The 22,079-nt window shown below is 45.1% G+C and overlaps 1 protein-coding gene across 1 annotated transcript; it reads right to left on the reverse strand.

Moving 5' to 3' along the window:
* Positions 1–564: 564 nt before the first annotated feature.
* Positions 565–21,608, reverse strand: HDAC1 (histone deacetylase 1). Its single transcript, XM_035118448.2, has 14 exons — positions 21,400–21,608; positions 16,725–16,837; positions 14,640–14,757; positions 12,865–12,939; positions 11,946–12,084; positions 10,324–10,465; positions 9,399–9,491; positions 8,831–8,939; positions 8,485–8,625; positions 7,826–7,934; positions 7,577–7,707; positions 7,054–7,200; positions 5,213–5,261; positions 565–4,775 (listed from the first exon to the last, which is right to left on the reverse strand). Exons 1-14 carry the CDS (start codon positions 21,446–21,448, stop codon positions 4,748–4,750), a joined length of 1,443 nt encoding a protein of 480 aa, XP_034974339.1. The 5' UTR covers positions 21,449–21,608; the 3' UTR covers positions 565–4,747.
* Between the last annotated feature and the right edge of the window lie 471 nt (positions 21,609–22,079).

Consider the following 22,079-nt stretch of genomic DNA (forward strand, 5'->3'; position numbering starts at 1 on the left):
CCAACATGATTAAACGGCTTCTGGTGCAATGGAACACCGATTGAAACCAGAACTCATGGGAATGTAGTTTCCTGTACTGCAAGGGGTTGAACTAGATCACCCTCATGGTCCCTTCCAATTCTATAATTAACCCCAAATTTTTAATATATAGCACGTTCTGGAAGTGCTTATGTCTATTTAAACAGCCTGTGGAGTTCTTCACCTCTTACCTTGTCTGCAATGGCAGCATTCATGGCAGGTGGGCATCTAGAAGACTTTTCTGTAGGTGCCCGTAGCTGTTTAGCAGGAATATAGGAAAACATCCATTTTGTCTCTTGTGGAGCAGATTGCGGCTTTTAAAATGCACAGGAAGTGTGTGGCCAACCTGCAGACCAGGCTAAGTAAAGCCGGCACTTGGATGAAGGCTGTAATTACAATGCACCATTTACAGGTGAAACTCGGAAAATTGGAATATCGTCGAAAAGTGCATTTATTTCAGTAATGCAACTTATTATTTTTTCTTTTAATTTTAACAAATGCTTTCTTTTGGAAATTCCACAGTAATAAAACAAATCATTACAATAATACAAAAATAAACATCACTATTACATTTCATTAATTACATTCCATTTATAATTGACCCGCCTAACGACAATTACAATTGCAACAAATAAAGGCTTGACATATCTTGCTTTGCATGTCATGCATTTATCTCATATATTGGTTTCACCTTTTAAGTTGCATTACTGAAATAAATGCACTTTTCGACGATATTCCAATTTTCCAAGTTTCACCCGTACTTCTAGAGTGCATACTGCACACACAGTGCGGGTGATGGCTACTACAAAACATTTGAAAAAAGCAAAAGCCTCTGGAAACAGGCCAAGGAAGAGTTGCTAGCATCAGTGTTCAGAGGGAGTCTACCTTCATATACCAGCAGCCTGGGCTAAACATTAGAATGGCCACTTTCTCTTTTCTTCCATTCCTACAGTCATGTGGGATGCCCAGTGGACTTCTAGGCTGATCCTAGTTTGCATGTTTTTAGGTAAAGATGCGAGGTTTATAGAAACATGGCCCAAGTAAACAACACTAATAAAATTTCCAATTGCAGGAATGACACTTTATAAAATGGAACTTGAAGGGTGTAGTGTGGCTGTATGGGTAGGTTGGGGACTAGCCTTTTAAACCCTTTTAAACCCTCTGCCCTGCTGGTCCTGGTTCAGACTGGGGCTCCCATACAGTATTTCTATTTTCACTGGGTTGGGCAGGAGAGAAACTTATTTGTGTGAATGAGTGTTCCCCCTGGAAAAAGGTGAGTGTGGGCAGGCTGTGTCAGGCCCACATGCCTGCTGTTTACTTTTGAAAAGGGATTCAGTTGCTAATTGTTAACGGCCTTCAGTTACCTATGCAGCACCACCAACATTGGGTAGGCAACCTAATGGTCTGAGGGACAGTGGGCCGGCCCACGGCTGAAAAAGGTTGCTGACCCCTGACCAGCATCCTTCCACTGTTGAACAGCTCTTACTGTCACAAAGCTCTTCCTTATGTTTAGTTGGAATCTCCTTTATGGTCTTGGTTGCCCTCTGCACACAACCCAGCTTGTCAATATCCTTAAACTGGCACCCAAAACGACACAGGGCTCCAGGTGCGGTATGATCAAGGCTGAATAGAATAGATTACTTGCAATTTATTATTGTTAGTTCAATAAATAAATACTTGCTTTGATCTGGACACTATACTTCTGTTGATGCAGGCTAGAATAACATTTTCTTTTTTTGCTGCTGCATCACAATGTTGATAGTTTGTGGTCCACTCACCCATAGATCCTTTTCACAGAGGACACCTGGCTTGCCAGTAGTACATAAGTGTAGAGCAGGCACCCCCAAACTTCGGCCCTCCAGATGTTTTGGACTACAATTCCCATCTTCCCCGACCACTGGTCCTGTTAGCTAGGGATCATGGGAGTTGTAGGCCAAAACATCTGGAGGACCGCAGTTTGGGGATGCCTGGTGTAGAGCCTTAAATTTGTCCCTATTGAAATTGATTTTGTTTGGGCCCAGCTTTCCAGTCTGTTAAGGTCATTTTGTATTCAGATTATTTTCTGCGGCACTAGCTATCCCTCGCAGGTTGGTGTCATCGGCAAATTTGATGAGCACCCCCTCAATTTATTTTAGGTTGTTTATAAAGACATTGGACAACAGGCCCAGGACAGAACCCTGTACCATCTCACTTGTCACTTTCTTCCAGGAAGATGAGGAACCATTTGTGAGAACTTTCAGTTCGGTCTATCAACCAGCTACAAACCCTCCTAACAGTTAACCTTGTCCAGCCCACATTTTACCTGCTTCTCTGCAAGAATACCATGGCGGTCTTTGTGAAAAGCCATATAATATAAAGACCACCTGTTTGAAATGTCACATTGCCTCATTCTAATTCACCAGGCATCTACAGCAGCTCACATGTATAGTCATAAATACACACATAAGCAGCTAAGGAAAAAAGATGCTCCAAAGGTTTTTAAATTGGTGCTTAACAACATTGGTGCTTGGCCAATGGAGGCAGGAAGGCTTTCCAGACAATATTTTTTCCTCCATGGCCTCTAAAAGGTAGGGGGCAGACAGAAGAGATTCAGTCACAGCTGGGCCTACCATTCAGCAAGTTGAACCAAGGAAGAATACATAGCACAGCTGGACTTTTTAAAGTGTTAGCCCTAAGCAGGGAGCAAGTAGATTTGGACCGCAGCTTAACAACACTAAACTGTCTTAATCTGTACTGATTTTAGTAGGTCATCTTATATAGGCAGATTCATATAGGAGCAGACCATCGTTGAGATTCTCCAGACTCCTAAACTGCTTAAACACCACCTTGAGTTGTTCCCAGAAAGAAACCACTACAACTGGCAACTTCATAAATCCTGGTGAAATTCTTCTTTGGCGATCACTCGTAGCAGAGTAAGATTGTCTTCCCTAAACACGGTTTTAACAATGAGCCCATAAGTGACTGTGGAGGCCAATTCTGGATCCACACATCCTTCCACAGTGGAGAAAGGTTTCTGGGCAGGAGTTGATCACGGTGTGGATTTGCCAAGCGTGCCTTCCTCCTAGCACATTTCTCCCTTGCGTCCTGAGTTTGAGTGAAGCCTTCAAAAACCACTCAATATGTAACAGTTGATTAGCTGAAAATGGACATTGCCAAGACATAGATAACCAGGACAAACTTAGATCTACTTGGGAAGGATGCACCAGCTGAAGCTGGCAAAAGGCACAATAGTAGCCAACAGGGCTAAGTTTTCTTGCTCCCTGCTTTGTTGAGGCAAAGACCATGAGGTGGCAGGAACGCTTCCACTGGTTTCTTTCCATCTATACACAGAAAATAATTCACTACCCAAAACCGAGAAACAGACCAATTTTATTACAAAGCCTTTTCTTCAAAAAAAGAAAATAAAAAGTTCTTTTTTAAAAAAACACCACAATATATATATCTTCCCTGCCCTGCCCCCAAAAGACAAATACAATGATCTTTCATTTCACCAATACGAGTATCGAAGAGCTGCATGGATCTTGCATCCCAGAGACTAAAATACAGCTAAACCAGAGGCTTAAAAAAATAAAAACCTTTCTCTCCCCCCCCCAACCCACCCTCCGCCCCAAGAGTAACATGGCTAAATTAGCAGCATCGTTGGCATTGACCCCTTACGGTGGCGCTCTGTGGAAGGATGCTTCCCCTTCCAATCCAATCCCACAACCCACTGAAAAATTCCACCCCCACCACTTGCTGGCTGGCATGTGTAACCAAACCACCCCTAGAAATTTTCTCATAGAATACGGTGATATTTAAGAGGCCTTTTTAAAAAAGATGTCTTTATGAATCACTGGCTAGTTTCTGCACATGCCAGCTATGGGCTTTGGAGCAGATTCTGAGGGTAAGGCCATGACAGGACAAAAAGAGGATTAGACAAGTGAGCACCATGTGTGCTAAGCTCACAGTGAAGGAGTGTTTGATGCAGAACAGAGGGACCTTCACTCCTGCACTGCCCTCTGTGGAGAAAATGCATATTCCTTTCCACAGCATGAGACTTCACATTAATAAGCACTTCCACTGACACTTCCGCCATGCCCTAGACCTAGAGGACTCCCTGTTCCTTGGAGGTCCTGACTGCAGCTACCCCCCCCCCCCCTCATTAACTTGTGCCTCTGGGATGCTGAGGAGCAGCATCAATTTGTGGTTACGCAGAACAGAGTCGATTCTTTCATGGGTGCTGCTCAAAACTTGAAGCTTCCACCCCCCTCCCACCCCCCAAAAGCCTCCCAAAGTTTTATGGCTGTATCCATACCTCAAAAAACTATTCAAGGAAAACAACAAAAGACAAAAACAAAACAAAACACCAAAGCCCCAGAGCATATGTTTCTCCAAGGCGAGACCATAGTTTCAAAAGAAGAGAAGGTGCAGGAGAAAGGGAGACTTTTAAGTTTTTTGAAAAATGAAAAAAACAAAACACACACATGTCCCCAAAGAGGCGGCGGCAGGAACGCAAGAATAAGGGTTCCACTCAAGCTGTACCCCTGGGGCTGAGTAGGACTGTGTACCAAGCAGATTCCTCACCCCCAGGGAATCGCAGCAAGGAAATCCACCTGGGTCTCAAATCCTCAAAATATTTATATAGAAATATCTACAGAAACTTATATAAAATACAAACAAATCTTGTGGAATGGGAAGGAACCCGAGAGGCCAATCCAGGGGACTGAGGGGTTACCCGTCTGCCAGCTTCTTAGGTCGATTTTGTCTCTTCCTTTATGCTGTGGGATAAAGGCAAGGAAGAAGCAGTGTGTTGACAGGTACCAAAGGTTACAAATGTTAAACTGAGAAGCTTAACAAACCTGAACTCTCACACCATCCTCAAAACTTTTAGCTCCTATGCTCTTACACTAGTCCTCTTTCCTTTCAATGGCCCATCCACCTCCTCTTAAAAAGGTACCAAAATCTACCACCTGAAGAGACAGCCTCACCTTAATTCATGGTAGGGCTGCCTCTATGAGTTGCTCTATGTGTGCATGGCTTTGCCATGAGGAAAGGAGCTGCTCATGCACACAGCTAGATGGTTCGCTTAAACAGCAAGGTACCTGGCTATGAAGATTTATGCGCACTTGGAGGCTCAAGAGTTGAACCAAAAGAGCTTCACTTTCCAAACATAACAAGCAGCAACACTGTTCAAACAAGGGGAAAGGGGTCTCACCCTTTGGGGTCTGTCGTGTCCTCTTTTGCCTTCTCTTCCTCTTTCACTTCTGTAAGAGATCATGGCATGCAGTTATATAACTAGGTGCAGAAATGATTCTTGGACACACACTCCGACCTTTAGCCTACCCTAATATTCTTGTATTCGTTTTTTTCTCTGAAATGTATGCCCTGTTGCCTCTCACTATGCCCATCCTCCTTCTAACCTCCCCAAGAGCTCTACATTTATTGTTATTTATAAAATGATTCTTTTGACAGGGCTCAACATTTGGGGCAGAGCCCACCCAAGGCAGTTTACACAACATAAAAACACAATGCAAAAGAACCAAAAACACAGCACTATCAATCTGTTAAAAATAGGCCAGTTTCCACAAGAAAGGTAATTCAGCTTTTTGAATTCTCAGCTTTTGTATAATTAATAACAGCAGCAGGAACAAGTTTCAAGGCCTGTGGACATATGCTTGGGAAGTGTGTGCAGAAGGCCTGCTGAAATCTCACAAGTCAGAAAGGTGACTGAACATTTCTTAACACTGGGAATAGGATGTGGTGGTAAAAATCAGAGCAAATTGTGCTAATCAATTAAAGCAAATTAATCTGCCTAATCTTACAATTTCGAACCTGCCCCCATATCCCCACCCATTGGACATCCCATATGGATGCTGTAGGTCTTTGGCTGGGGCTCTGCTCGGAGTCTCTTGGCAGGCATAGGCAAACTCGGCCCTCCAGATGTTTTGGGACTACAACTCCCATCATCCCTAGCTAACAGGACCAGTGGTCAGGGATGATGGGAATTGTAGTCTCAAAACATCTTGAAGGTCGCGTTTGTCTATGCCTGGTCTTGGGCTCCAGAGGTTCAGGCACTGGCCATGAGAACCTGGCTTTTTTTGTGGTCACCTCTTCTTCATTATCTGCAACTCCCTGCACCCAAGGAAGCCCCCTCTCCTCTTAGCTTTTGGGAGGCAGACAAAAACATTCCTCTTTCCCCAAGGCTTAAACAATGTAACATTTGGATTTTATATATACATATTACGCCACAGGGATCTGAAGATGGAGTAGAAATTAATTAATAAATCCTCCAGAAGGTGCCACAGTCACATACAGATTTTCAAAGTTCTAGTGACTCCAATAATGTATTGTTTTGTTTCTAAAGCTAGGAATTGTCACTTCCCCAACATGGCAGGGGTAAAACTCTCAAATTACAAAACAGCCACCATTAAGCTTGCTGTTTCCCTGGGAACACAGAACCAGCAGATATGCTCCTACAGGCAGATGGTTACTTATGAAATCTGCGGCCAGCTACACTGTCAAGTGCAGTTCTCTTGCTGCCGCCAAAAGAAAGCAATGCAAAAGAAAGACAGGCATTCCATACTTGGGAATGCTGGGAGCACCCCACCTCCCAAAGGCTAAGTGCTGCTCATGGGGTGCTGCTCAGAAAAAGCGGGTCACGTCCATACCACCATTTGCTGCCTACAGTGGTTCCTTTCTAAAGCCAGACAAGACAGCACATAGAAGCCTCTCTCTCTCTCAAAATGCAAGACAGGCTGGTCTGCAGCTACTCCGAGGCAAGAGAAACACACTCTGCATGTGCTCAGAAGTACTTTACACTACTTTATAGGTACTCAACAGATGGTCTGGGGGTACCTGGTGCTGAAACATTACTGAGCAAAGCAGGTGTGGACTTGAGCAGCTCCTTGGATGTGAGACTGCCACATATAAGAACCAGCTATAATTATTTTTCAAAAGCATATCCCGTGGTTTCAGCAGAACTACCACCTAGGGGACTGAACCCTGAAAAACAGTAAAAATGTTAGTCAGTAGCTGTTAAGCTGCGGCTTCCCCCACCTTTCTTCTCCTCCTCCTTCTCCTCTTCTTCCGTTTTTGCTCGTTTGGCCTTCTTGAAATTGGCAACGTTTTTGCGCCCACCTTCCCCTTCGTCTTCAGAGTCAGAGAATTCCTCATCACAAGCTATTCTCTTGTCTGATGAGCGGACTGGAAGTGGAAGAAAAGAAAAGGCTGTATCAGCGGCACCTGGCTTTTGGTTTCAGGCAGGGGAGCCTTCAGGAGCAACTGAAAAACTATAGATGGAAAGTGCACAATCCTGGCTCTGAGATTACAAATTGTAATAATGAAAGACAATCCTAAGCCACATTATGGGTCCTACAAAGAGCCATGGATGGCAGTTGTTCCTTGGCTGGGGCTGCATATCTAAGGCAGGGCAGTCCCCACTGACCGGAAAAGGGACTGGTTCCTCTACTGTTATCCTGCTAAAGGTTGCACATTTCCCTTGCTCTAACTACCCAAAGTGTGCACCCGCCTATGCATGATCCAAGGCAGCAGGCAATCTCCACAGCCCCAAAGCACTCACTGGAAATCCGCTTGTCAGGATCCTCTTCATCTTCATCTCCACTGTCCTCTGGGACGGCATCCTCCGGGATCGGCTGCATCTGGACTCCAGGAGCATGGGGAAGCATTCGCAAGTTCTCAAAGAGACGTTGCCTGTGGCCAAGCAATCACAAAGGGCCCACCAGAGAGCAATCAGAAAGGGACAACAAGAAACACGCACACAGAGCAGTAGTGACTAGCCTCACTCGTGAGACAAGCAAGGCAAACTTACTTAATCTTCTCCAGATATTCATTGGTGTTTTGGTTGGTCATGTTGGAAGGGCTGATGTGGAGCTTGAAGTCCGGCCCAAAATATTCAAAATAATCGTTGTATGGAAGCTCTGCAGAAAGGTGTTTTTTTTTAAAAAAAAAGCAAACAGAATGTTACTGGGTCTGCATCGAGGCAATTCAAATACTGGCTGTAAAAAAAGGCAGGTGCAAATGAAGAAGGGGGCAGAAAATGCTTCTGTCAGGGAAAGACTCTTCACATTTCCATGACGCTGCCTCCATTTTAGCAGTGAAAGAAAATACATCCAAAAACATTTAATCTGCATAATTTGTTTAGGATGCAGATATGGCTTGTTTGGAGGGGTGGTGCTTGCCCTACCCCAAATGCACACAGCTGCAAAGCAAAGTTTCTATCACATGATTACACTGCTTGAAATTCTCTGGGACTCTGAGGTTCTCAGATTAATATGAACCACTGGAGACCTTCTTCTCACCCTAAGAAAGGTTGCCAGTTTCGTTGCTATAAATCCCATGTAAAGCCCAACTCCTCCTCATGTCTTACTAGGCTGCATGCAGGCCTGGCCTCCCTCAAAGACCATTTCCAGAGAGCTCAACAAGAATCTTTTAAAGGTATTCTAGAAATCAAAAGGCAGGTGACTTTACCATTTGGAATATCTGTATTCAAAGCCACAGCAGTCTCATAGGTCCAGCACCTGGCCACGTTGCGGATGGTGTAGCCACCCCCTCCGAGCATCAGCATGGGCAAGTTAAAGCTCTTGATGAATTCCACACACTTGGCATGACCTGGAAGAAGCAGAGAAGGGAAGAAGGGTGTTGGGTTGCTGAGGGAAGGGTGGAGAGCTTCCGCACAATAATGAACTGTCCAAACTACATGTGCCCAACAGCAGAAGCAACCCAATAAGCCACTTTTAAGAGAGATCTCCTTAATAGGGCCTCTTTAGATCACCACCCTGGAGGAGCAATGCAGGTCCTGTATCAGCCTGCTTACCTTTAATGGTCAGATTAAAGCAACCCAGCCTGTCCCCCGATAAGGAATCTGAGCCACACTGCAATGCAACAGCACTAGGCTGGAATGTCTCCATCACTTTGGACATCACCTGGTCAAAGAAGAGAGAGAGTCCAGATGCATACCTGAGCAGGATGGACCTGCAGCAAGCACATAAATCCACATACATTTTGATTCTCAGAACCCCTCCTTCAGTGTAAGCTCGTATGTTTACTAGGAAGTAAGTCCCACTGTATTCAAGTGGGCTTATTCCAAGTATGTATGTGTGCAGAAGATTGCAGTCCTAATTCCTTACTTTTTGTGAAGCGTTCCTGCAAGAAGTCAGGAAATAATCTTCTGCCCCAACCCCCCACTAGCTCCAAACCACAGCCATCTTCTCTAGTCCCCCTCTGGAACTCAGAAAAATGGAAGAAGGATCCCACCCACCTCATCTCTAAGCTAGAAGAGTAGATTAGGAGTCAACACATCATCCTTGCCTTGGTGAGCAGAAATGTGGAACACTAAGAAAGAATATCCCAACACAAGGAACATTCAAGAATGGGAAACTTACTGGCTTAAAGATGGCTTCATAGGACTCATCATCTATCCCATCCCGGAGGGGATAGTTGACTGCATAGTATTTTCCTTTGCCTGCACCAATGTCCTAGAGGGTAAAGGGAATGAGACACTGTGAAATAACCTGGGCTGGGTCTCTTGGCCTTTGGAGGTCTCACTGCCCACACAGCACTGCTCTCCTCAATTTGCATAGGCCACCCAGGAGCTAGCATGTCCTGTTTTTCCAAATTTAAGAGGGCCACCGAGAAGACCTTGTCCACAAACTGCCAACATCTCATTCAGACCTGCCTCTCTGCAACAAATCTGAACACAGCAATTTAGAAAAGGCAAGGCCAGGTATATTTTGTATCAGTATTCAATAAAACAGAGCTGGGGAGAGGTTAGTGGAACCCCACTCTTTAACCTGATTAAAATATGCAGATTTAGCAAATATGCAAGCTAGTTTACTTTGTGGTAATCTGTTCTATGTCCACAGGCTTCAGATGAGGGAAAAGGACCTACAGAAGAGCAAAGTCCCACCACTTGATTACATGATATTGACCACACTCCTTCCAGTTTGAGTTTTTACCAGGAGTACTGGTTAAAAACAACAACACTTTCCCTCACATCTAAAGGGCTAAAAAAACGATTTTAGAGATTGGGTGGGGTGGGAGAGAGAGGCAATCCTCTGAATTCTGAGGCCAGCTTTCTTGCTGCAATCTCAATAGCATGCAAAATACAGCCCCATGCTTATAGGTATTTTCAATGGGAGGCAACTAATACTGTGAGTGACTGGTGAACATTATGCATTAGTTTAAGAATGGGAGAAGCTCATGAACAAAGCTGCTCTCTTCATCAAAAGGCCTGGGAGGTGTCACAGGGGAACCTTGCTGTTTCAACCAGCCTTCCAAGGGAGGTGCTGCTGCAGCCTCCATTCTCACCCGCAGGTCCCCTGTTCCTGGGAAGTATTCGCCATACTTATGGAAAGATGCCGTCATGACACGGTCTGTAGTGTAGAAGGCCTCCTCCACACCGTCACCATGGTGAATGTCTATGTCGACATACAACACTCTCTGGTGGTACCTGGGATTGCAAAGGGACTGTCAGACTGGCATTACAAGGCCCAAAACCACTTCCTTGTCCATGACAGGGAAGAAGGGAAACGGAGCATAAAGCTGTTGGTTAGCCACAGAAACTTGTCTGCAGGGACCCATCTTCCCATAAAGGAACCCTCAATAAAATTCCAAGAGCCCCCAAGGTTCCTTGGAGCACTGTTTAGAAATCACCTCACTAGCTTGATACCCCCATATCTGTTTCTTTACTTGTTGTAGGATGTAAGGTATTAGCATCACAACAAGAAAGGAAACGCATACATATTGATGAAATTCACAGGGGCAAGTTTCTGCAGATTAGCTTTTCAACCGATACCAACAGAACAAGATGGAAAGCCTAGGAACTTATGCATCAGACAAAAGGTCCACCTTATTCAACTGTTCTCACAGTGGCCAGTCGGATGCTCCTGGGAAGCCTACAAGCAGGATCCGACCCCACTTTTGCTTCCAAGAAACTGCTATTCAGAGGCATGCTGCATCTGAATTGAAAGGTGCCATACAGCTATCAACACTAGTGGCTGCTGACAAATTTATCCTGCATGAATTTGTCACTCGAATCCCCTTTAGAAGCCATCTGGGTTAGGAGCTACCACCACAAATTGTGGCAACAAATTCCCTACAATTGTTATGTCTTGAGTGAAGAAGCAACTTTCTTTGGCCTGCCTTGAATCTCCTTGCCAAAACATTTTCATTGAGCTTTCTCTGACACGACCTCAAACTCTCTTTCCTGATTACAGGTCAGACTCCATAAGTGTACACATGAAGTTTTTTGCCCTGACTTAGCTCACAAGCAAAAGAAAAAAAAGAGTTAAAAACTGCTGTATCAGTTATACAGTTGACTGCACAAAGGACAGTCGTGAAAATGGAAGACTGAGGAGCACCAATGGACTAGAGGCAGCAACCATTTTAGGCGTGTTTGATATGTGTGTGACTGCGCATGCGCATCTTGCCAAACCCAGAAGTGACCCAAAAATGTCAAAAAGCGGTGGGGCGGGCATGCGTGGGTTCTGCTGACATGCGCAGGGGTCTGGAAAACAACCCCTGTGCAAAATAGTCGCTGCCTGTACTACCTGGGCCACCTCAGGGACAAGAAGTCAAGCAGCTGAACATTTCCCCCTGGAAAAAGAAATCCCTGCACATATAAAACCAGTATGCTGGAAATAAGGCTAGACTGGAGGTTTTCACCCAACAGCTAGCTAGCTTTCCTTGTGTAAAACCATTTTTGAATTGGATTAATCAAGCAATCCTCCACTTGCAGTTCGAAGTAGTACAGCCCAAGAAGGTATTTTCATCTCAGAATGACAAATTCAGACGAGTATTATAATATAATCATATAAAAATCAGTAGTAAAAAGGGGAGGGTGGCTACTTATAGGGGAGGAGTTGTTATCATCTCTGCAAGATCTGAGACTATTGTTTCTGAGAGCTTCAGGGGTAAATTGTTCTACGTACTTTAGCAACTCCAAGATGGCCAGAACGATGTCATTGACATAACAGAAGCCTGAGGCTTCAGACTTCTTGGCGTGATGCAAGCCTCCTGCCCAGTTCACAGCAATGTCTGTCTGCTGCTTGTTCAGCTTCACTGCACTGGCTGTAGAGAGAATTTCAGACCAATGACACAACCAGATAGCAAAGTATCGTACAGCAGAGACCCTAGAACTTTGCAGAGGACACTCAAGCTCTACAACTAAATGCAGAATTGCTTATAAACAATCCTTTGCCAGGTTTCCCCTCAATCTACAAGGGAGAGGGCAACCTCAGGAGTGGTGTCCCCCCCCCCCCCGACTGAAAAAAGCTGCACCTAGAGCTTTACTCTCCATGCTCCTTATATATGTATGTGTTGATTCTATTGTGGTATTTTTAATGGTATTCCGTGTGGCTTTCTTTTCAAAACTTAAATTAACTGCATCACCTGGAAAACAAGTTATGGGATGATTACTAAATAAAACTAATAGTAAACACACTTGTCAACAAAATTATCAGAACTCAGGTTGTGGAGTGCAAGTTCCATTGTTTTCAAATTCCAATTTTCCCAAAGTGTCAGGCGTAAGAAGAACAGGAACAAGATGTAACAGGGTTGCCCCGTTAATTAAGCAACATTTAAGACCTCGTTAAAGATATATTTTACACACTTCAATCTATAGTTCATTCATACAGATATTTAAATGAGGTTGCACTTGTAGATTCCCAATTTTAAAATTGAATTTTAACATTGTATTTAATCTGCATTTTAATTGAATTGTTTCTTTTATGCTTGCTTTGATATTCTTGTTGTTAGCCGCCCTGAGCCCGGTCTTGACTGGGAAGGGCGGGGTATAAATAAAATTATTATTATTATTATTATTATTTATATAAAAAAGCTGTTACTTACCAACTGACCCTCCTGTAGAAAGCTGACAAAATTCAAACAAGCCATCAAACACAGGACAGTCTTCTCCAACATTGACTTGAATAAAGAAAGAAAAAAAAAACATTGAGGAGACAAGATTTAACTTAAGGGCCTTAACAGACTGGAGAACAAAGAGGAAGAGGTATCAGAATTCTGAAACAAATTTTCCCTGAGACACCAAGAGTACTTTAACCCATCTGAAGGGTGGGTGACGAGGAGAGGCAAGGTGGGAATCTGGCAGAAAGTCACAAAACTGTAAACTGGGTGGAGAAGATTTCCCGTTCAAACCTGCCCATGTTAATCCAGATGTGTAGCACAACTAGAGGGCAGCTGCACTGAAATGGGGTGCTTGCAGAGAAAGTATATCAACCTGTTGGCTACTCAAGACAAGAGCTTGTATTTGTAAAAGCTGTCCCTTGGCACAGAACATAAACACATTCCAGAAGGGTGGGAATCAACGCTAGAGTAACTCGCCACCTGCTGTAGTCACATGGAACTGAAAGAGGGAGCTTAAATCTACTACCGGTATATATACTTTGGAAAGTGGATTATCTGTTTGTCCATCTATAGGTTTGGCTTCCTCTCAAGATTTTGTTGCCAAGCTTGGCATAAGGATTTATGAGGTGGTGGCGCCAGTCTTTGTTAATGCTTTGTTAAGGTACCATTTTGAAACAAGATGGTGAACTAAAGCTTCACTTTGATGGGACTTTGTCCAATTTTTGGTGTGACAGGTCTTTGTTGTTGTTGTTTAGTCTTCTCCGACTCTTCGTGACCCCATGGACCAGAGCACGCCAGGCACTCCTGTCTTCTACTGTCCCCTGCAGTTTGGTCAAACTCAAGTAAACTACTCCAATTTGGACACCTCTGAAGATACTGCCACCCAATTTGCAGGATTTTGCCAAAATTGGCAGAGTGCTTCCAACCTGCACCAAGCTAGATGCCTCTTGAGATACTGTTGCCAAACAAAGCATGAGGGTACCTGAGGTGGAGGAAGTGGTTTTTGCCTATGTTTGGAAGGCAGACACCATGTTGAATCAAGATGGCAGACAAAATGAACCCTAATTAAACATTAGCTCTCCCCACTCCCACAAACTGATTCATAGCCAGATCCACAGATTTCCTTGGGTCAGGTCAGAGCCCTGGGTTGGTGTGTGCATGTGAGTACAGCCCCAAAACTCACAAATTACACTATCCATTTAAAAATTGTGGTTTTTGTTGGTTAATTTTCCAGGTAGTGCTAGGCACTTTCTGCTAGTTAGTAACTATATAGCATTTAAGGTACTTCATGTCTCTCAGCACACTTCAAACCTAATAAACAATGGTTTGTTGTTACATGAGTAAGTCTCTCCCTTGAGTCTCCTACATCTCCACCCCTTTGTGCAGAAGTGGTAGATATTAAAAGCTTGAACTTCATGTTGAGGACAAATAAAGGGGGCAAAGAGGAGGAGGGAGTATGCAAGCCCAAGGCTTGATGTACTTATTTTCCTAATGACAAGTCATGGTTTATACTGTTTTGTATGAATGCAGCTACTGTCCTACTAGGGTAAGCCAGTGTTATCCCTAATGCTTTCTGAAAGCTTAGTACAAGCTGATGACAATGCAAAGTGATTTTACTACTGCAGGTACCAAACTCTGCTGCTCATATCTTATCTATGACCATACTTTTTATATTTTCAAAAACAAGACTACTGAGTGGAGAAAGTTCCCTTTCAGCTCCAACTACCAGCAGAGATAAAATAATCACACTCAGAACATACATCGCTGCATTTGCTTGCTGTACTCAGACATGTTGTCTGGGCGAATCGACCGCAGAAATTTGATGTAGTCATCGCTGTGGTATTTGGTCATTTCTTCAGCACTAGCTTTATAGGGTCGCTGTAATGACATAGTTAAAAGAAACACCTAAATAATGCAACAAAATGTTAACACAGTACAGATTCTACCAATAATGCTTTCCAGCAGCATTTCTGTTAAGAGTCTGAGCAGCACAGGAAAGGTGAGAACCCAATGGGAAGGTCTAGTTTCTACTTCTACCATACAATGTAGAATGAAGGAACTGATGGAAAGGACTGTATAGGAAAACCTAAAGAGAGCTCACCAATCCAGATACAATCAGACTTGTATGCCTGCCGTTGATAAGCTTAAGCATCAGTGTGTTGTTCAAATTGATGGTATATTTTTAAAGGCAGGTCTGTAAACAGCCACGTGAGTTAGGATTGCCTTGTGGAAAATGGGTATCACATAGCTGCCAAGTCCGGGTCGTAAAGATCCGGGATCGGCAGCGCGCGCATGACCGGAAGTTGTGTGATGCAACTTCCGGTGGCGCTTCGCCCTTCTATGGGCATCAGAAAATGGTGGTGCCAGCGCCGGAAGTCGTTTCCGCGCATGACCGGAAACACGTAAAAGCGACTTCCGGCGCCGGCGGCGCCATTTTCTGATGCCCATAGAAGGGCGAAGCGCCACCGGAAGTCGCGTCACGCAACTTCCGGTCATGCGCGAAAGCGACTTCCGGCGCCGGCGGCGCCATTTTCTGGTGCCCATAGAAGGGCAAAGCGGCACCAGAAAAATGGCCGCCGGGAAGAAGCGAATTTAAGGGAGAATGCCGGGATTTATCGCCAAACGGGATACCGCCGGGAAACAGTAAGAAAAAAGGGGTTTTCCCGGCGGATACGGGATACTTGGCAGCTATGGTATCAATTTCTGTACAATATGTGAGATTAAGAATGGCTGGGTCTGTATTTTGCCTCAAAACACTTACTGATATTCATTAGTAGGAGAGAGAATAAAAACAGTGGGCTAGTAAACTTTTTGGACTTGTCTGCAAGACTACTTTAATGGAAAGCCAGAGTGCCTTCAGAATTCAGAGAGAGAATTCTGGCCTCATCATAGGCCAGAATGTACTCTCTTCATCTCACTGTGCTTGCTTCTGGATAAAAGTCCTGACTGGGCATGCCTAGTGGGTGGGGCCCAATTGTCTTTTTCTGTAGGAGTGCCAGCAGCCAATCCTGCTATGGCATGGGAGTCTTACATGCTATTCCCAGCTTCCCATCAGCTGTTCCAGCTTTTCTCTTCTAACCCTATTGCTGTCTGGTTCCTCATCCCGTTTCCTCCTGTTCCTGTTTTTGTGAGTTAAGAGGTCTCATCAGACGGCTAGAACTCCATTGCTGCAGGTCGCAAACCACTTCCAGCCCAACCAAGTTTACATCCCACCGGGCCAATCATGCTGCAGCAAAGGATCATTGGCTGTCCGCCTCCCAACACACATTATTATTTGAGAAGTTTGATTTGCTTGTGATTAACTCGGGTGAGTTTAGTGAACAAGTGGATTATTCCGTTTCCCCTAGTCCTTTAATAAGGGTATTTGATATAGTTTTTTGTTCTGGTGTATTAAGAATGTTTCTTGTCTGTGACACCTTCTTACTATGCCCTGGTTTGCACATTATAGTAAGCCAAACCATGGCTTAATACAGATATGCAAGAATGTGGGGTCCTAGAGCAGAGATCAGAATTGCTTTGCTTGTCTACACATGTTCTGCTGCACTGTGCTAAGCCATGGCTTGGCGTGTTATCTGAATCTGGGGTTTGTGGTTTATTCTCCCAGATAAACCTTTTTTCATAGCTCGTGGTTAGTCTGGAGAGAGCTAAACTACAGGTTTGAGTCTGAATTACATGCTAAACCTTAGCACAGCGCAGCAGCAGAAAAATGGGGGAGATGAGCAAGGTGACCATGATTTCCTCTCCTGGAGTCTGCATGCTCACATGCTCACACTAAACCATGGCTTGGCTTAGCATGATGCGCAAATGAGGCTTGCATCTTGGTCCCCAAGTAGTTAGAAACTTACATAGATTTCCATTTTTCTGTAGAGGCCATAGTTCAGAAGGAGATTGTGAGTCATCCTGATTCTGTGGGGCTTCATAGGGTGGCCTTGACCATAGTAATAGTTTCCAATGTCACCTGAAATACAAGAAGAAGAGAAATACATACAGGTATTATGTTGTAAACAACTTTAGGAATGTTAACAAGGAGTGAATGTGAGCATCATAGCAGAGAACAAATGCTTTGCATACAGATGGTCCAAAGTTAAATCCCCAGCATATCCAATTAATAAGGTCTCAAGCAGTAAGGCTGAGAAATACACCCTTCTCCTAAGGAGCTGCTGTCAGCCAGCAGACAAAAGCACACTATATGGAGCAATGGCCTGATTCAAAAATGGTGCTTGAGTTTGCTGCAGCTGGGAATGAAGATGGGGCAGGGCTTAAGATGTGTCCAGAAAGGGGAATTGTGCAGAGAAAAGAAACTCTGACAGCCAGGACACGTGTATGCACATACACATCCAGAGGCCTCTTGTTGCGCAAATTTTAGAGTGGCCTCACACTTTATGTGGCAAACACATTGACTGCAGGTGTGCCAAAGCTTCCTGCAGCACAAACCATGATGAGTGGTGTCTTCTACCAAAGATTGACCACAAATACAATGTTTGTCTGCCTATGAGACCTTGTTGTAGCAGACATCCAAGACTGCAATGGGAATCACTTGGAAACGCAGCTCAATAAAGGCATTTCTTACGGACACTGGTGAGAGTTTGGTCAAATAACTACATCTAAAATGCTCTGTTCTCAAGAGCGGATACCAGGGGAAAATTTGGCATTTCTGATTAGTTGCAGCTCCCTTCTAGATTCTATACAGAAGAGCCAATCCCTTAGTTGATACCTATTCAAGGTCAAAGCAGAGCTCAGTTGTGGAAAATAATAATACAGTGGCACCTTGATTTACGAACTTAATCCGTCCTGGAAATCCGTTCTTAAACCGAAACTGTTCTTAAACCAAGGCACACTTTCCCTAATGAGGCCTCCCACCACTGGTGCCCTTCCACCGTTCGGATTCCGTTCTTAGACCGAGATAGTTTGCAAACCGGGACACTACTTCAGGTTTTGCAGAGTTCGTAAACAGGGCTATTCTTAAACCGAGGTACCACTGTAGTCTAAAACATTTTGACAAGTTGTTTTCCAGAATTGGTTATCACTCAACTCCATATTTATAAACACACACACATACTGAGAACAGTTCACTCTTGCTCACCCTTGCCTTATTTGTTGGCCATCAGGATTCTGTATGAAAAAGAACTGCTGATATTCCTGATGGTAAGGAGTACAGCCTTGGAAGTCGAACAGAATCCATTCCAGAAGTCTGTTCAACTTCCGAAAAGTTTGGAAACTAAGGTAAGGCTTCTGATTGGTTCCCAATTGCACAGGCACGCCGGAAACAATAGCGGAAGCCATGCCGGACGTTTAGCTTCCAGAGTTCAAAAACTGGAACACTCACTTCCAGTTTTCGATCGTTCGGGAACCAAAACATTCAACTCCCAAGGTGTTCGGGGGCCAAGATACGACTTTCAGAAAAAACGGAGTTCAAATCAGAGCTCCAGGTTTCAACACCACATAGCATCTGAGTAAGCATTTTACTACCAAATATATTTAGGGCAGGTTAAATCAGTTGCCCTCCCTTACTGTAAAAGAACATCAATGCTCCCATGGTTTTCTGTGCTTTGACTTTCACTGCTTCCATATGACAATTCCAAGAGAGGGTTTGATTAAAAAGTACACCCAAGTATCTAAATGAGTAAGTTTGTTCTATAACCTGCTGGTCCAAGCACCATCTATACCAAATATTTTGGACTCGATGCAAGCTGTTGTCCAACACATCTGGCAGGCACCAGGTTGGGGGAAGGCTGCAGTATATGAGCATTCATTTCATTTTTGTCAAACAGATTATCTAAGCCAATTTCTTTTTCCAAAAATAGGGTTCCAAAAAGTGCATATGTACATGTTTAAGGAAATGCAAATATAAGTCACATTTTTTTATTTGCCAATGTACTTCCAGAAAACAAAACAAAACTGTTGCACAAAGAAGGGTTCTTCCCACACACCCAGGAACCATCTTCCCCAAGAGTCAAGCATACTGTTGGGAGTAGCAAGTGATCCAGATCTGCCCTTTCCTAAGTGAGGAAATAGTTTCAACTCAGTTTTCATAAAGGGATGAAGTGCTTAAAACTAGTGTAAAAACCAGGACACAGGAGTTCTTCAGAGGCTGCAAAACCTTGTGGATACAGCCAAACCTGTGGCAAACAGAGAAGCCTAGAAAAGAACAGGCAAGAGCAGAGCATCTCCTGCTGAAACAATGCCAAGAGAAGGAGGTAGAAGGGAAAGTGCTCTGGGTAGGGTTTGGCCAGAGTGTGAAGGCAAATACCCCAACACCTGGGAAAAGCACCCTGGTGGAACTCGCACACAACACCACATCCAATATACAATGCACTCTTATTACTACCAACAAATCCAAGATAATGTGCTGCTGACTTTGGGAAGGAAATCAAAGGCCTGAATGTCCCCTGGGGGAGAAACAGCCTTGAAGTTTAGAAGGAGCTTTTAGAAGTGGTGAGTGGGTAAATCTAACCAGTTCTAGGTCCATTCCATAGGAGCTTCCTCCCCAATCAACAGTAGGATTTCTATGTCTCTCAACCCTGATGTATCACCAGTTCCTCTTCCAAGGCGCTTTGAAAATTACCCCTCTTCCACAACTCAGACCATACCAACTGTCCATTTCTTGCCTGCCTAAAGCACCAACCTCAACAATACAATTCTCATTTCCCCCATCCTATCACAAAGCCCCCTCTGCAAAGCTCTTAATTTCCCCCCTCTTAATTTTTCACCAATCCCACTGAACATCTTCCCCTGCCCATAAACTTTTAGACAGCCACTTAATATCCAGTAGTGAGACCACCTCCAAGCAACCAGACAGAAAACCTTTGGCAAACCTGAAAATGATAGCTTTTTTGTCTCTTTTAGTTAAAGGAGATATGTGTGGGAATGTAAGCTAAAAGAAATGTCTGCAGACCAATAATTCTACTGGGCTTATTTAAAGTCTGTCCTACCTAGCTCAAGTTTTCCCTGTTTCCCAAAACCCAGGTTTCCTATTTGACTGACTTCCCTGCTATTAGCCCACTGCCAGTGTTCAAAACTCCCATTGTTCTAGGCGCATTTTGGGATAGGGAATTTAATTAGCGTGAGCAGTTTCTGAGCTCTGGGTGCAGTACTGCGCTAGGATTTCAGATTAAAACTGCAGAGTGGAAGGAAAGGATAACCCTTTTCTGCCTCCCCACTTCCAGCTACTCTCTGGAGAAGAGACCCTCTTAAGAATATTAGTGTGGTGGGCAGGGGAAGAACTAGACCATGTGAAAAATGAACATAATTATTTTAACTGCAGTTTATTCATTTTCAGCTTTGTTATTCTTGTTATAAAAAAGCACGCCTAGACATTCCGTTGTTGTGCCCATATCCTAAGTTTAAGGTGCCATTTAGCTCCTAGCTTTCATATCTCTAACACTGCCCTCCCATAAGCCATCTCCACAGTCCTCTCTCTCTGCTGCTCCCTAAATCTTCCCCCACCCCATCTTCACCAGTACCCCAAGACATCACCACTGTTCCTTCTTCCTGAGCCATCCTCTCTGCCCCCACAACACCCACCTTCCCGTCCTATCTTCCCAAAAAACTTGTTCTCTATTCCTTCCTCCTCACTCCACCCACAACCTGTGCATCCAACTTCCTTGAGCAAGACTCACATTTCCCTGCTCTTGCCCAGCAAGAGTCTTCCTCAGCGCTGGGGTCGGTTAGAGCAGAAGCCTTTCTCACAAACTCACTAGTTGGGCCTCAGGGGGACGGCACCCCCAATCTCGCCCCCTCCAGCCCCACCGTCTGCAAGACCAGGGGACCGACAATGCCTGCCTACTGTACAAAGTTGGCGTAAGGATGCCCAAAATCACAACGAGCGAACAAAAAGTGATTCGGGCACCTGCTTCGCAAACGCTGCGCGCTATTTGATGCCCCTAAAGAGCCCACTTCCCTCGAGAGGTCTGCACTGGCGCCCTCCTTCCCATTCTCCAGAGCCGCCGCCACCACCAGCACCCCCTCAGGGGCCTGGCCTAGGACTGGGGAGACCCAGGCATGAGCCCCAGTGGGTGACCTTGGGGCCAAGTCAATCCTTATTCTCGGCGTAACCTACCTCGCAGGGCTGTTGTGACAATAAGGAGAGCGTTAACACCGCCTAGAGCTCATTTGGAGCAAAAGCAGGGATGAGATGCATAACTGTTCCCCCTTGAGGCTCTATCCGTCCCCGCTTTCCAAGACCCTCGCTCCCCTCCCCACCCCCAGGTTACAAGACCTTCACTCAAGTTTCCCCTCCTCGCTAGCTCCTTTCATCGCTGCCCCCGTCAACTCCCACCCCCGCCTTCATCCCCTCCCTTCTTCCTCCCAAAAAACCAGGAGGCTGCACCGCCCCTGCTTTCCTCCCTGCCCCCCATAACTTGCTCCCTCCCCGCCCCATAGCGAACAGCCCCCTCTGCACGCAGACTGCCCCTCCCCCACCCCACCGCCATCCTTCCTCCCTGACTCCTCCGCTGCCCCTTCCCCAGTCAAGAGGCTCCCTCGCCGGCCCGTCCGCGAGCCCAGAACCCCCCGACCCACCGTCGTAGTAGTAGCAGACTTTCCGCTTGGTCCCCTGAGTCAGCGCCATTTTCTGCCGCCTCCCGTCACCTCCTCAGCTCGGACCCGAGTCCCGCCACGCAACCGAGCCCGCCTGGGGGAGGGCGGCGGCGGGAGGGGGCACCATCCCCGCCCCTTCCAATCTCCACAGCCTATTGCAAGTGGAGATGTTCCACCAGCGACCAATGAGAAGTCTGATGAGGCGGGGCGTTTCGAGCGAACAGGTTAGATCGAGCGGCGAGGAGTTGCTTGGACTGTACCATTTCGCCACAGGAGGAAAAGTAAAGGGGTGTATGTATGATTGGATTATACCATTTCAACATAAGATAGGGGGTGGTTGAGCATCGCTCTCTTCCAACCCCCCGCGCCGAGGAAATGGAGATGCCCACCTCTCCACCCAACAAAGAATGTGAACTTTCAAACTGGAGTGTGCCATTATCATAGTGGGGGAGGCTGAGCATGTTTCCCCCACCGTGATACCTTTAATGGTGCGCAGATTCCCCCCTGTCAAACTTCCACTGTGCAACTCCTGAGTTTCATGCCCCGCCGCCCCTCTTCAAAGTATATTAAGAGACAGATTGCTATACCTGAGGTGCTAGATAGCTTAGGTCTGGAAGTTTGACATTTGTAACATATCTCAGCCCCGTAAATTTACATTTATT

The sequence above is a fragment of the Zootoca vivipara genome, chromosome 6 (genome assembly GCF_963506605.1).
Source record: "Zootoca vivipara chromosome 6, rZooViv1.1, whole genome shotgun sequence".
NCBI lineage: Eukaryota > Metazoa > Chordata > Lepidosauria > Squamata > Lacertidae > Zootoca > Zootoca vivipara.